Source organism: Cottoperca gobio, chromosome 13 (assembly GCF_900634415.1).
Source record: "Cottoperca gobio chromosome 13, fCotGob3.1, whole genome shotgun sequence".
Lineage (NCBI taxonomy): Eukaryota > Metazoa > Chordata > Actinopteri > Perciformes > Bovichtidae > Cottoperca > Cottoperca gobio.
In genome coordinates this window covers 8,907,645-8,924,809 of record NC_041367.1, presented here as the reverse complement: position 1 = coordinate 8,924,809, position 17,165 = coordinate 8,907,645, and the positions used below count along the sequence as shown (strand labels likewise).

At 40.3% G+C, this 17,165-nt stretch overlaps 1 protein-coding gene across 2 annotated transcripts in view; it reads left to right on the top strand.

The window, feature by feature from the left end:
• LOC115017812 (leucine-rich repeat and fibronectin type III domain-containing protein 1-like protein) overlaps window positions 1-17,165 on the top strand; it is a 152,813-nt gene that overhangs the window by 118,440 nt on the left and 17,208 nt on the right. Inside the window, exon 9 of one of the 2 annotated variants that reach the window (XM_029446508.1) lies at window positions 15,678-16,327. In XM_029446508.1, the coding sequence (XP_029302368.1) occupies window positions 15,678-16,327 (650 nt within the window). Of the gene's footprint in view, window positions 1-15,677 lie in introns of both variants that reach the window. The other variant, XM_029446507.1, reaches the window with a different exon arrangement.

Sequence of the window (17,165 nt, the reverse complement as noted above, 5' to 3'; positions counted from 1 at the left end):
GAGTGCTCGCTTCTACAACTATTTTATTAAAGCGGAGTCCCTGCTGTCACGCAGAGGTGGCTGGTGTTGCTAAACTCGCACCTCAGTGTTTTCACTGAATCATAATCTTTTATGGTACATTAAATTTACTTGGTGATTTTCATTTTGAACTTTGCATTACCAGGACATATCCACAGCTGACTGGTTTTAAATGAAATAAAAAGAGAATACATTTGTAAAATGTTCAAATACATTGATAAATAAATGGGGAAAAATGCACATGGACACAATTCAAGACACTGAGAAATGGATTCGTGAATTGTAAAGGAATTCCAAACTAATTACATGTCAGGATGTTCCTCAGGGCTGTGACCTCATTTATTTCACCTTCAATATGCAAACCACGGGGACACAATTAAAACGCTTATGGATCTTTACAGATTTGTGATTGGCTGAGCTAGTTCTTCGACCAACGTCCAATCAATCTCAATTAGCATATTTAGAGTAAGATTACCGAGGCCACAACCTCAACAATTTTTCCACCTGAGGTGACAAACAAGTGATAAAATAGATATTGTGGAATTCACTGAATTACACATTTCTGTTTCAATTTTGCTGTCCCGTTTGTTATTGATTTATCAATTATACCGTAATATATTTAAGCTGCTCATTAATTATTTCAGTAATTCATTTATTTTCATATAAATCAAGCTTGGTTCTCCACAGTACAGTAGAGGATGCTGCAATGATATCCGGTTATTAGTAAAAAACAAACGGTTCTGTTTGAAACTTTAATATTTAGGATCAGTAAAGCAAATGCTGATGTGTGATTTAAACACATACAGCCACTGTTTTCCTGCACGGTTGTCAGGGGTCACGATTAAAACATGCTCGTGGTCACACAGGCCATTACTAAAGAACAGTATTAATATGTCAGATATGATTTTCTATGTATTTATCCCATAAAGGTCGTCCATTGTCATCAAATGTGGGGGTGAGGTCCCAGTATTAAGCCAAATATCATTACTGTAGACCACCAGCAGCAGCAGCTGATGTGATCACTCTCATCACATGGGTTATTATATTTTATATTCAAACAAGGGACAGGAAGTATTCCACTCTTTTCATAGTGTAGTGTAGTTTTTTCTGCACTCCTAATGTGAATACAGCCTCTATTAAAATTGCCTTTTTTTCTTGCTGCAGCTTGCATAAAGAGAACCACCACAGGACCTTGTTGTATACATCCCTGCTGACGTGCCCTTTATCAAGACACTTCCTACTAGGCTTATAGCTGACCATAAACTCTGATCTCTGTATGGTGGGAAGACATGTGGAGAGGCAATTTCCTTAAAGAGATCAATAAAATGTCTCACTATCATCAGTCATAGAGAAGCAACGGGGTGGTTTAACAGAGCAGGGCCGACTGCACAATATAAAATGTATGTGAAACTACATAATTACATGTATAATACAGAAAGTGTATGAGAAATTTACTGGAAGTCGGATGTTCGACACACAAAAGCTCAGCAGAAGAAAATCTTTATAAACTGAAGACAGAGCTGAATAAAACAATGAAAAAGATCTCAAACTGTTTATTAGATGTAAGCAAAGTGCACATTTATATTAAAATGGATGAAGCAAAGGGATATTTCATCACATTCTAACCGTATGTGCATTTATCTCCATGTAATGTGTCATAATATCATTTCTGTCATCATCCCTGAGTATTAACTCAGCAAATTACTTTTGTATTTTCTCAAAAAAGGACTTTGTTTCTATTCAATCACAGGGTTAAGCCGCAGGTAAATCCTATATGTCTGAATTATTACAACAGATTACTTCTATATTTATCTCTCACAGGACGTCTGCTAACAAAGGGCTACGGTTAGCAATATATAAAGTGTTTAAGCTTAACGTCCTTGCTTGTTGATTTAGACAATAGTCACACTGGGGATTATTGCTGACTTTATCTCATACAGGTTATCCTCTACCCTCTGACTCAATGAGAGTAAAGGTCGTGCATCTCTTTTTATTGTATTAGAGATTAATATTGATTTATTTTATCTTTAAGGGCAACGTGTTAATAGTGAAGATTAGCTTTGCTCAAGCAGAGAACACAGTGACAGTAACTGTGCCCATTGCTGTCGTACATTAGAGCACGTCGCCGGCAGCTTTTGGAGATTAAATGTAACTTCAGGTGTAGAGCACCATATCAACTGACCTACTTATAAGCAGCACTCACAGGTGCCATTTCGTCAACTGAGGGTTAACAAGGTCTATCTGCACTTTGACGAGTTTTGAGAAAAACGCATTTGAAACTTCAACAGTTCATAACGTGGACACTATAAAACCAATTCCAACCAATTTTGCCATATCACATGCTACACACTAGGTAGTGAAATTAAGATTATTTGGGACATCCAATTCAGTGCGTATTATGGGTAGAAACTAATTTTGCAGATAGACCTTTGTGGTTCCGAAATTGTTGGAAAACCCAAGGGTGCAACTTAGCTTCATTTTAAGCTGTTTACACAAGTTCCACGTGACAGGAAACTTAAAAGTCAAAATTATATTTGCTAATAAATCTGATTTTTTTTAACTTTATATTGAACTTAATGATCTTAACTTGAACTACTATCTACTAGATGACATACATATAAAACAGTTAGCAGCAAAACGTTTTGAATAAGTTATTCCTGTGCTTAAAATGATCACGTGATTCATTTCCCGCCCTGCTATTGGTTGTCAGCAGATAGACCTTTGTGATACTAAAATTTTGCTTGAACATGTGGAGATAGACCTTTTGTAGATCTCACTGACTCAGCAAATATATACAAAATCTGCATAAATGAGTGATGCAGATAGACCCTGTTGACTTTAGAGCCGTTTGAGACATAGACCTCAAATTTGTCCAATTTGTCAGATACACATTGTTAACCCTCTGTTGACGATTTGTAGCCCGTCCCTGTGCCTGCTCTTCCATTGGGCTCATATAATGTACTTCAGTCAGCTCCGACCGCCACAGAATAACAGTTCCATTATGCACTTATGCAACATCTTACCTTCCATCACTCATTCACTTTGCAATGTGCATTTTACTAACAACCTGCCCCCTAGGGTTATTTCCCTATTGAGCAGCAAAATGTCAGGTTTGTCCACCACAGAGGGATATCATTTCTTTGCTGCATACATATCTTATTCAAGACTTACTGTACCTGCAGTCATGTTCACCTTTCCTAGTGAAGAGGGAATAATACAGCTGCTCTTAATAGTGTTTGATAATGGGATTATTTTTGTCATTATCAAGCACTCACTCTTTTTATATCATTCTGGTGTTTTAGGGCTCACAGTGGTATTCTTTGTGCAATGTGCTTAGCAGTAAAATAAGGCCACTGTGACCTTTCAAGTGAAACACATGCAGGCAGACGGGACATTTATATTCACAATAAGAGTTTGCAATGGTATTCAGGTATTGGAGTGTGATGGATTATTGTATTCTAAAACAGTCAGAAAGTATACAAAGCTAGGGTGGGTTATTTTTAGATGTATTTCAGAGACACTTTTTGTAATATTATATCTCTTTACGTCCCGACTACAAGCAAATGCTCTGAATCCTCTATGGCTGTCGCAGGGCTGTAATAAGTCTGTCCAACTATTTGGCCCATAATGATTATTTTGGGGGAGTGGCTTTGGAGGGAGGCCTGGAGTTACCTGGAAGGTCAACCTCAATTTATTAATTATTCAACCATTGAACACAATGAAATAAATAATAAATCTGCTTTTTTTTGGCAGTACTTTTTGGACCAGGCAAACTCACTGGTCATGGTATTTTCTACTAGTATAAAACGTAATGACTATGAACACCATGAAAGCTATGTGGTCAGAATCATTGCTAATTAGCAGGTAAACATCAGATACTGTTATCAGGCAGGCAGTTCATTATTTTAGACCTTTCTTTTCTTTCTTAACTTCATGTTTTAGATACCAACAGCACAAGCAACATTGTACTGAACGTTTTCTATCGCATCAGCTCCTTTGGGGGGGGCGGGGCTCCATGTGAGCTTTCTTGCCAGCTGGAATCCTCTCCAGCATGCCTCTCAAGGCCTGCCCTGGGCTGTCCTCCCAGTTAAATCGTGGATGGTACTGTATACATTCAAAGGGACGCACATGAGGGGTTGGCATCCCTACCAAGTGCCAAACAACCTCAGCTGGATCCTCTGAACGCAGAGGAGCAGGAGGTTAACTCAGGGGCCTTCTGGGATGCCTGGCTCCTCACTGTGTCACTCACACCGAGCCCAGTAAGCGTGTGGATAAAACTCATTTTGGCTGCCTGAATTCCATAATCGTATTCCTCTGGTCACTACCCAATGCTCTCGGCCATAGGTGAAGGTCAAAAAAACTGAAGGTAAATAAAGATTTATGCATTCTGCCTCAACAATCCAATACAACACCTGAATTTGTGCAGCTGCTTTATTTAACCGGCAGATGACCCTTTTTCTGAGAGAGAACCAGAGATCAAGTCTGATAAAGTCTAAAATTCAGCAGCAAAACGCTCCACTGCACACAGGAAAACACAGTCTTTTAAGCAAAGGGAGGACATCATTTGTGAACTGAAATCCCATCATATTGTCACAGAACTGGACACTCCCTGACTTCAGCTCACATTTGATGTCCTATCCATGTCCGGCGCACGCAAGTCTGCAATACAACATGCTCACAACACATCGCAGAATCCTCTGGCATACGATAATCGCTTCAACTCGTTTGGCAGCCAGCAAGATAAGGAGTCATCCCATTATAGTCTCCACAAAAGATAGTGTAAATTGGTATTCCGCATGTTTGTAGTCAGTCACAAAAGAAAACAATCCAAATTCTAATAGGTTTTAAAAATGAAGAGAGGGGAACAAATTAACATGATTATCAAGCATGCATTTTGTAGCAATCATTAAACAGTATGCAATGAAAGGATTAGATCTTTTCTGTTGCTTCTCATGAGCCCACTACTGCAGTTATATGATGAAATGTCACTTCGGCATTTGTTTAGTGGACAAAACCTCTAAGCCTCTTAATCAGAATCCGTGAACACAAAGTACAGTAGAGAGTTTGATAAAAAAGTAATAATGGGGATTACTCTGCTGCATTTCGTTTAAAGAACGTGCTACATCTTGCTCCAGTATCCCAAACATGATGAGGCTGTAGTGAGTGTCCCTGTTTCTGTGTTGGCAATCATAAAACTCTTCTTTAGAGAATATAGATCAATTGTAGGACTGTTGGAAGACAGGTATTTGCACATTGATCATGTGCCACTTCAGAAAACTTAAGACTTTCTAGAGGTGCTAGATTCCCCTCTACAATAGACAACAAATATGGAGACAGTGTTTAAAGTTTGTGTGTTTATTAGTGCTAAAACTGTGTCACATAGTCAGAAAGAAATTCAATTTGATTTAATACCCAACTTGGACATCACAATTGTCTGAGAAACGTTAACTAAGTTTAAAGTTTATTATGAGAAATTGGGATGATTCGTTAGGGGATCCTCTTTGGGTCAGATGGATTGAACCAGGTGGATAACAAGTGTGCTCGAGGCAGGAGGAGGAGGAGGAGGAGGAGGAGGAGGAGGAGAAAGGCAATGGAATATAAAGAATTAGTTGAAAAAATAGGTTTTTCACCGGTGTGAGCTCCCCTAGCCTACGTTCAGCTTCTTCCATCATTATTTTGTTACTGCTGTCTTCTTATCCTCCTTCTTAGGGAGTGGCTGTCACAGCTTTTCTCTGTCACAATTATAGTGGTGAAGTCAGCAGTGGACTCTCAGCACTTGCTCTTGAGACTTGTGATCAGCTTGTCTGTCAAATGGGAAAACAAGCCAATCAGAGAGATGGTTACCAAACTCTGGAGAAGTGTGTGACTGACGTGTGTAATCAGGTTGTGCGTGCCATAACCTGTACGTACAGATATTTGATCTCAGCATAGTTTCACACGGTAACATTAGCAAATAGCAAAATTTGAGATTTTCCCAGCAAAGTTCTAATTCATGTTTATTGGCACTCAAGATTTATATGTTGAAATAGTAAAACTCAGTTTCCATAATGGAATCCTAAACTGAAACACACTATATAATGTGAAATCCACACTGTATTCAAAGTCATTTGCAAAAAGAAGGATTCTGTTAATAATGTTGCAGTATTTTCCATCAACCCTGACTAAATCGATAATACTCCTCTTCTAAAAAGTAAATACTAAATTGATCCTAAAAGGCCATGCGGATTGAAAACAAGCATATTCCACTGTATGGATCTATAATTTGTATTTTGTTTTCATCATTCTCTGCTCTTCATAATTGATCCAGCTCCATGTTGGCTTGCTCTCTATAGGTTCAGTGCAGGCAGAGGACAGCTGGAGTGTGTGCGCTCATCAATGCAGCTGCTTCAATTATGTAACGAAATCTACTGTCGTTCTTTAGTGATGGAGGCATCATGTGACCTGTGTTCCAATTTCAACTCAACAACATTTAACCAAACAACAAAACCACACTACAAACATATATCACATCAGACATTAAGAAAAGCTGATGCAGTGCAAACAATGTATTCAGTGTTTGGCCCAGATACACTGAGGCCTACTTAAAGCCTAAACTTTAATTTAGTAGTTTGACAGACAATAACAGACAGTAACAAAATAGTTCCTAAACCTGTTCAATCGAGCCTGTGGGACTCTAAATATTCTCTGTGATTGCATTTGCTGATACTCATCAAATAAAATGTGAGTGGGCTCTGAAGTAACCAGCCAGCCAGACCAGCCAGCCAGAGACAGACTCGCAAACGGAGTTTGAAAACTTGACTCAAGCGCTTGACCCACAGTTTTTGAGCCGATCCGTAGTCTAGCTTGTCTATCTTTGAGATTAATAGAAAGAGAACTGTACCATTCACTGAGTCCATAATACGTAACACTTTGTAATATAGATTAGAAGAATGCGTAGTTTGTTCGCTCCGAATGAGGATGTGAAATGGAAGGAACAGAGTGTTTGAGTAAGGATGAGGAAGCAAACACTTGAACTGTGAGGCAGAAAACAGATGAAGAGCAAGGACAATAATTACACAGGTAATCGAGTTACATTACAGCATGAGCCTCCCACTCATTACTACTAAAGAGGTCTAGCCTCTCAGCAGCGTCACTGACTTCTTATGATCAGGCCACAAAAGAAGATAAATCTAATTAGGCTAAAAGTCTCTTCCGCAAATATGTTACATTTTTCAAATGCCTCAGAAAGAAATATAAGCACACATCTGGCCAGTCAAGTGGTCAATGGGCTGCAAGCAAACTACTTAATGCTGACTGCCACTTTCTCTTAAACTACTTAAAACACACCATTATAAACGTAATAGGATCCTGGCTCCAAAATGGTGGAACGAGCTCCCCATTGATATCCGGTCAGCAAAAAGACTTCCACCTTCCGTCGCAGACTGAAAACCCACCTGTTTTCGACTGCACCTTGGCCAGTAAAAGTTACCGTACAGAATAAAGTAATCCTATTGTAATAGTGTCTGAGAAAGCAAATGGCACAGCAGCACTTTCACTGTTGTTATTTAAGTTGTTATGTCTGTCTAAATTGTTATGTGGGTTTATGTACCATAAAAGTCCAAATAACTCAAGTGCAAATGTTTTCGCAAGGCTGTCTCACAACTCTGAAATCTGATCTGTCTGAAGTTGTGTGTGTGTGTGCGTGTCTGTGTGTGTGTGTGTGTGTGTGTGTGTGTGTGTGTGTGTGTGTGAGAGAGAGAAATACAATTAAAAGACATTTTACAGAGAGGCAGAGAAATTGGAGATGTTGGGAGAGATTAAGCAGGAGAGGATTGAGAGCGATGGAAAGACGTCATTACAGGGAAGCTTATAATGGACAGAGATGGACTGTATCAAAACACTGCAGGAGTCGAAATCTAACAGATCCGGCGGAACCTTAAAAATACTGACTCAGTTCCCCAGTGCAAGATGAAGGGCAACGGCTCACCTCCTAAGAAAGGGCAACAGCTCACAAGGTCCCAAAGGAGAAGCCAACACAGAATTGTTAATTATGTGGCACTTATTTTCATAATTAGAGCTTGTAACATCATATTTCGTCCCCTGGGTCCTGTGAATACCTAATGGCTATTCTGTTCTGCAGATGCTTGTGGTGGCTTGACAAAATCCTGTTTTGTGATTTGAAGTTTAATGTAGCCGCACACATACATCAACCCATCCATCCATGTCCACTTCAATGACACATCTTGTGTCATTTTTTTTGCAGTGCGTCTAGAAGGACGGACAGGGCGGATGTGCTGCAGGGACTTTGCTGTCAACCCTTTGCCCTCCTCTACTCTGAATTGCCTGCACTGGAGGAATAATTGGCACATTAAATTATTTATAACAGCCAGGGCACATTATCATAAATATTCACTTGACGTTTTGCTTAGATCAACACTCAGAACCCAGGGCTTCGGATGTGACTTCATGACAACTCGTACGTGTGTGTGTGTGTGTGTGTGTGTGTGTGTGCGTGTGTGTGTGCGCGTGTGTGTGCGCGTGTGTGTGTGTGTTTGTGTGTGTGTGTGTGTGTGTGTGTGTGTGTGTGTGTGTGTGCGCGTGTGTGTGTGTGTGTGTTTGTTTGTGTGTGTGTGTGTGTGTGTGTGTGTGTGTGTGTGTGTGTGTGTGTGCATGGATAGGTGTGTATGCATTTTAAGTGCCCAGGGGCGGATTGATGGACAGTATTTACAAACAAAGCGTCCTCCCGTCAGTCAACATAACAGAATGCAGACAGCATGAAAATGTCAGGCTCATGCACAGACACAGATGTGCACGTGAGTATACATATCCGCAGTGGGCATGGAAATGTCAGTCGCACTCAGACTGGGAACACTCACTTGTGAACATGTGCGTGAACACACACACAGTACTGAGCGGAGTGGTGGCCCTCGTCAGTCCGCTGTTGTAACGAGTGTCTCTAACAAACCCGTCACTGTTTTCGCCTGAGACAAAACGATAACGACATGCTAACAAGTAGAGATGCTGATTACAGGTCTATTAGCATTTATTAAAGCCATTTGGCCACAGACACCAAGGCCTTCGTCAGCCTCGGAGTGACTACACCTCTGCTGTACAGACAAGATGGCAGCTCTTGTGCCATGAATGCATACCAAATCCGATGTGTTTCATTTCATCCCTATGATATCATAGAGTGAAAGTGCATTGTATGTGTGTGTGTGTGTGTGTGTGTGTGTGTGTGTGTGTGTGTGTGTGTGTGTGTGTGTGTGTGTGTGAATGAATGAATGTTAAATTAATACTTTTTTATTGTAAAAATGTGTATTAGTTGTTGTTTTTTCAAAGCAACACAAACGTTTGGGATTACAAAATGGTTGCTGGTAAAAACAAATATATATATATATATGAGTAGCTGGTAGAATTTAGAATTCACGAGCCAAAGAGGCGGGAAGAAAACGTATATTTCCAACACTTCTGCAGTACAGCCCATGATGTGGCTTGACAGGTCTTGTTGTAGAAGGATGTATGCAAATGTGGTCATATTGCATTTCATTGCAGTTATTAAGCAGGTAGACTGGTGAAAGCACACTTAAGTTGAAAACCGGAAAGGAATATAATGGGCAAACGACAGCAATCTGTGATTCCTGTCTTCAATTACAGTGGTGTTGAAAACAGAGATGAAAAGCCAGGAAATGAGAGCTGACGAATGAAGGGGGTGGGGGAAGCATGTCAATACATACGGTATTCTCTGTTAAAATGTCGAGCTCCATGAGAAAAGGCACGAGGACTTAATTGTTTCAAAACATACTGACGGGCACAAAAAGCCTTCCCTGAATCACACCTGAAATACGTGCAGAGAAGCCAAAATTACCACAGCTCTTTGGTATTCAGGATGACACATGTGGGAGGACGCCTTGCTCCCCACTTCCTACTGGTCACTGTGAAATGTCATTAGGCTCTCAGTGTAGAATAACCAAAGTTAGAGTGGAAATCAGGGTGCAATTTCTATTAATAGGCATATTAATAGGCACACCATACTTCAAAGAGAGAACTGTGCAGATGTCGGTATTTTTTCGAACTTTCTTTTGAGTCTTTGAAAGTCACTGAGTGGAAAGTTGGGTTGAAATGAAAATGAGAAATTGCAGAGGGAGCTGAAGGAAACACTGAACATGTGACCACATTTCAAAGTGTTAGAATTTGGAAAAACATTAGAAAATGGTCATAATTGTTATGATTGTTATGATGATGATGGCTCATCATCATGTCTATAAGTCAATTCCTAATAGCCATTTGTCACATGCTACATGCAACAAAGAAATGTGTCATGTGATCATTACAGTGGGGTCACTGTAAAGACCGTCATCGTAATGTTAGAGTATAATTGCCAGTAGAAATATAATAGTGCACCAGCAACAGGTCTAATCTGGTTAGTAATAATACAAATGTAAACATCATTATAAACAATATCAACAAGTGTTCAAGCTCAAGCGCACTCACAGGAACATAAATAGTTAACAACAGAAGTGAGTAACCCAGTCTGCTGTTATGGTATTTATATACTACGTACTGGCTGTATTGAATTATGGGAAGGTTTTGTCCAGCTCATCATATTTGCATGAAGGCAGAAAGCAGAGTACTATTATAAAGTGATATCGTTACCGATAACCACAGCAGCTTAGGCTTTCCCTTTCATTGTATTGAATTCCTATAGCTGTCTTGAGGACCGTTGCATTTTCCATCTGCAATCTCCTGTCATATAATGGATTTTGTTGCATTTCTTTTTTTTTTATGCATTTCATGAATATTTTAACTGTTTAGGCCATCTGATGATTGTTTTGGCGTCATGTGCACCGTCTGTTATGTTTTAATATTTACAACCAGGGTTTGAACACGAACATTGTGTAATCGTGCAGATTCATGGATGTAACTGACTTGATAGTGACACAAAAATAAAATAAAAATGTGTGTCAGCATCATTTGATTAGACACAGACTATTTTGAAAGGTCAGCAGAAAATGGGGATGACGTTTAAATAATTTATACTTTCACTGCAGCAGCCAGGTGTAAAATCTGAGCGGTGTACTTTCCCCAAAGCAGCGGCGCCTCAAGGTTTAGTGTGGTCGCTCTGTTCATAAGAAAGCTATTTACATGTACTAATGAAAAGCTTTTGGTAGTGATCAACAGCCTTGTTAAACACATAAATACATGGAATTATTTTGAGGAGTTGTCAGCTTATGCAATCATTTAAAAAACATTAATCAGGCTATTGTCATCCTTGCTGTATTTTTGTGTACAAAGAGCCAGATGGCATTTGCTAATCTGTTCAATTCTAACAGTGGGATAGTTTATCTGTTTTGTGTATTTGAATGCAATGTGTGGGCGCATGTTCATGTGTGGTCATGTGTTCCTGTGGGTGTGAGGATAAACCAAGGAGTGACAAAACGTAACTGATTGTTGATCTGTGTGGTGTGTGTGTGTGTGTGTGTATGTGTGTGAGACAGCAGCAGAGTTGTAAAAAAGCATTAGTTTTGCTCAGTAGCTCTTTCTGTTTTTGAATCTGAATCGTAGAGGAAAGGCATCCATTAAGCTGTTTAACTCTCTCTGAGTGTGTGAGTGTGTGTGACTGTAGTTGAACCCTATTAACTGAATAAATCATCCAGTATGATTGCAGTGTCAAATGGACTTGCTGAACCATTTCTGCTTTGCCCAGCAGTCCTTGTCCCTTTTTATATTTTAAAGTCATGACACACTTGCACAAGACTCAAAACTCCCAGTCACAGTTAATTATTAATCGGTTGGAAATGTCACATCAATCCTCACACATCTGTATAACTGTGTGTACAAAACGTAAACAGATGCTGGCCAGTGAGTAAATGAAATGCCATATGCTGATTTCATTAGATATAATGGAAGTTGCTGCGATCGTTTTTGTAAATCTGGCAACCGCGTAGGGGGATGAGCAAAAAGAAAAACATCCTTCGAGTGGTTGATTCTCCTGAGTCAGCAAACACTCAGCTTTTTGAATAGTCCTTGAGCAAGACATTAAATCCCTCACTGCTCCAATGATGTACATGTATCCGACCCTCTATATCTGCTTAAAAAAGAAGAAGGCAGAAAACAATCTTGTGTACTCGCAAATGTAAGGGTTGGCATTAAAGCTTTCAATTCTGTTCAGAGCATTTAATCATTCAAGTTTAACAAGGCAGGTGGTGGTGGAAGAATTCCCTCTACCTCATCCCACCCACTCACATCTCGGTTCATGTGCAGCTGCCTTTTAGCAAAGCCTCGGGGCAGTGGAAGTTTCCCATTTCGATTTGTATTAAGATCAGAGCACTTACAGGCTGGGGGACACATCTGGGGATTTTTTAACACTGATTTGCCCCCCTTGACAATTGTGCATACCTATTACTGATGATGAATACTCATTGAAAATTTGATTTTTGGGAAGCTCTGTGGTGCATCAAATGACCATGTCTCCCCAGCTAACCCTCACGTTGTGTGCTTAGTCCTCAGTAACAGCTTACCAGAGTCTTGTTTTACTGTATAATTTATATTTCACATTTGTTATTGCACTTCAGATTAATTTGCAGGTTGACAACAGATGCACATTGTATCATGTATACTTAGACCGGACAAGGGATTATTCCACAGAAGTTTCTCTTAAATTAGGTCACAGATTTAGTTCCCTTTTGCATTTGTGTGCCTACAGAAGGATGTAACTGTCATATTTTTCTTACATGGTAGCCTAGTCATTAAGAAATGGAGAATAAAACAAATCAACAGGACAAAGAGCTCACTGAAACGAAGCCAATTGACAGCAAATCACAACACAGTAGAAAATGTCAAGGACTGGCTAAGAATATAGTGCATTACACAGCAGAGCTCCTTCATTAGTTCTTCTCTGTTAACATATTTTGGCAAAAGATTACCTCACACAACCCCATCTGGCAGATTCTCCCTTTTTAAAATGATGGCAGTGAGATCGCATCATTTGTGCTTTTCAAGGAAGGTTTTAACATTATATTCCAACATTCAAATGTATTTAAACAGAATAGTTTTCAATATAAACTCCTTCTTTATATCTCACAACTGCATGGATATTGTGAAATTGATGCACAGTTAGCATCAGAGGTGATACAGTCAGGTGTTGAAAGTTGCTCTCTCTGTCTCCATGACGATTTAATAAGAATCAGTCACGACTTTTACATAACGTGCTTTGAGTCAGATGATGTAGCTCTAAAGGACACTTTTACACTACTCACTTTGCATCGTGACAATCACAGCTCATGTTTTCACAAACAGCACAGATGTGGTGTAAATGTCGGCAATAAGTTACTCGTTAAAATGGAAAACAGAGAGTCAGACTGCGGATAACGGATTAGAGGCCCGCATGTGCTTTGTGGATTTCACTGAAGGACGGCTCCTGGTCTCTAACTGATTTCCCTGAACTGTCTCCCTCTAATAAACTGTGATTCAGTTTGTCTCACTGCAAAGATGAGAAAAGGGACAAACAGCCATGTTGTAAATGTGTTCAAACACAGTTAGGAGACCTCCCAGTCTGTTGCTTTTTGAAGTTTAATAAGGTGGACGGAGGCTCTGTTTTCTATGAATATATATTTTTAGTTTTTCTTTCAAGACCCCTTTTTAAATTGCTTACGCAAAATGCCCCGGTTCAGCTCTGCTCTCCAATCAATGCCGTTACCCTTCTGATGCTAGACATCAGGGCAGTTATAGTTTCCTGGTATGAGTCCTATTATGAACTCAGTCCGGGTGATCCTTTCACACCATAATTCACGGCCACACATAGACACACACACACACACACACACACACACACACACACACACACACACACACACACACACACACAGAGCTATCTGCCAAGATACACTTCCTGGTAGTGGTTCAATGCCATCGATGAGCTTGGCACTAAGACTAGGTCAGCCAATACCCTGCTGCCCACTGGCTTTCATAAAACACTCGCACACTAACCTCCCATCAGTTCTTTTTCACTCTGACTACATTACAAAGCCTGTCTGTCTCTGTGCAGAGGTGGAAACGCATTTACAGGAATAAATACATACAGTACATAGGGGACAATGCGAATGAAGCAGAAGGGAAATACGATTTAGATCAAATGTAACAATGACGTATGGGTGTTTGACAATTCCACTAGTTACACTGAATACCCCAAGAGAAAGCATAGAGTCAAGGAGAGAGAAAGCAAAAAAGATAAACATAGAAAAACCATTGCTCCTGTTTACTTGGGTGATCCCCCCCACCCCCTCTCCTTGGATTTCCCCCAGGAAAGCATACTGTCAAGTAAGAACTAGAGCTAAATTGACAATGGTAAGAATCGGGTACTGCGTTTAATCACAGAATGATGATTTCTGCAGCTGTGGGGGATGGATCTGTGTGAGTGTTTGTCAGATTGCAGGCTTATAATTCTAACTCAGTGGGGAAATAAGAACGATGAGGTGGCTGTAGTGCCACAGGCGGAACCGCATGGAAATATATGATGATGGTGCATATGTCACAGGCGCAGCTTGGATATAATAGAACACAACAGAATACAGGGAGGCAATACAAGCAGATGTAATCATAAATCATTTTTGGGAAAGGATTTAGTTTTGTTATATTTCTCTGTGTTGCTTGTTTTATTGGTATAGTGTGGTGTTGAATTCACAGAGAGAGTTGGACATAGAAGGTTTGTGTTGGCAGGTAATTTGGCGTTGCGGTGGCAGTTGTTAGTAAATCTGGCTTCTATGAAAGCAGCTCCACCGTGCAATGTCATTGAGAGCACCGCTGCATATTGTGACATAATTTGACAGGCAACATAATAGCCATACTGCTTCTCTTTCACTGTTGCACAATATAAACCTCTTTAAAGAATAACTTAACACCTTCTCTAAATCTTGTCTATGCTGACCTCTGGTGTATTAACTTCTGACATTGCTGCAGTGAAGTACAGGTTTCCTCCAGGACCCCAATGCCATCACTGTTGCTTTCAAACAAGGAGGGCAGCGACACACTGCTTTTCACAGTGGTGCTAAGTTACTCTGTAAGACTAATATCACTTTTTATGTTGATATGTATTTATGTGTTATTTGGTTAAACCATCTTTTTAAAGTAGTGTTTTAAAATGAAACTTGTCGGTCCAGATACATTTGTGTTACAATCCTTTTCTATGGTTGATTAAGAATTCATACTAATCTTTGCTGGTAACAGTTTATTTAATGGGAGTGTAATTTCCTTATCATTTCCAAAATAGTTTCTTGTAAAGAGCTGTCATTTGGGACATATTTACGGAAAACATTTTGGTGAAAAGAAAGCTCCATTTAAACCCTAGTGAAATTGGCATTTGCTGTTGAAATGTGTTTTTCTCCAGATATGTTGAATTGTATGCAGGCTTGTCGACAAATGTGTACTGACTACAGTACAAGGCTGTATGTGATGGTTGCAATTATTGTGAAATAATTAATTAGAAGTGTATAAATGTAATAATATCTCTGTTTTCTCCTATAATTAATACCACATTTATTTTCTCCAAAAACCTAATTGGAAACAATTAGGAACTTATTCAAAACTTGCATACCTATGATATGAAGTTTTCTCTGATTGATGTTCATCATTTGGTATAAATGCCTGACATACTATCTTTGTTTCTTTTGTCTTTGCTCTGGCAGGATGATTCCATCAAGCAGCAATGACTTCCTGGTTCGGGACCTCGCCGCTGGACGCAACTACGATCTTTGTGTCCTGGCCGTGTTTGACGATGTTGTCACGTCACTGACTGCAACGCGTCCTTTGGGCTGTCTGTCATTCACCACAGACACAGAGTTCAGCCAGTGCCAAGCATTGCACAGCCACTTTCTGGGTGGCACTATGATCATTATCATTGGGGGGATTATTGTTGCTTCTGTGCTGGTTTTTATTATCATCTTAATGATACGATACAAAGTTTACAGCCACCAAGGGGCAGTGCACGGAAAAGTAGCTATTGCGGCGACTGCGCCAAGACCGCAGAGCAACGGACAAGGAGGAGGCGGACAAGTCCAAGTCCTGCCTCGCTCTGCTTCAAAAATGCCTGACAGTCAGGACGACCAAGCGCTAGCGCCCTCCAGGGCCATGTCGCCTAGCAACACTCTGAGAGACACTGTGGCATTGGTCGAGGAGGCGAGCTGTGGACGGAGCATAATGACAAGGACTGACTCCTTGGCCAATGAGGAGTTGCTCTCACCCACCAAGTCCCACTTCTCCTCCAGGGTCGCCATTGAGATGAAAAGCAGGCCACCATCTGTCGCCAAAGAGCCCACCTCCCCCAAGGAACTGGCAGGTAGTAGAGAGACAGATAAGAAGATAGACATAGTGGAGGCAAGCAGCAGAGCTAGGAGCAAGCATTTAATAAAGATGGAAAGAAAGAGAAAAAGAAGATGATAGAGAAAGAGAAAGAGAAAGAGTGGGGAATTACCAAAATGCGAGAGCAAAAAAATACAGTCAAACAGAAAGAGATGGTGGATGAGAAATAGACAATGTGAAATTGAGGGTGTGAAATTGAGCAAGATAATAACGGAGAATGGAGCAGTGAGAAACTGACTGAGTGTGAATGAGAAAAAGAATAAGAGAGATGCCATCCTCGTGCACTGGGAAGATAGTAGGAGAGACAGAGAGGGAACACGTGTTCTCTCTCTAGAGCTGAAGTAGCATCTGAAGCCGTACTTAACTCTATTCTCAATGGTTGTTGACAAATCAGATCAAAGTGTCTCTCACTCTGTATAAGAAAGGTTTATACTTTGTTTCACATGAAACATGAAATCTTGAATTAACCTTGACTCTGCATTTAACCCATGCTGTTATTAGGAGCGGTGGGCAGCTATTATATTATCAGCTGCCCGCGGAGCTGTGTGGGGGTGCAGTGACTTGCTCAAGTACACCTTGGCAGTGCCCAGCAGGGGAACTGGTAGCTCTCACCATACTTGGTCCGTTCGGGGATTTGAACTGGTGTCCCTCCAGCTCCCAAGTCACCTACGGACCTCACACACTCATTGCATTTAGTTTTTTGCTCTTGCCAATCACCAAGCTTCATTTCTGAACAATGGAACATACATGGTAGGCAGGAAGGTATGCAAAGGCTTCAAAGCTGATAAGAATTTTTATTTTATCTCTACTGAGCT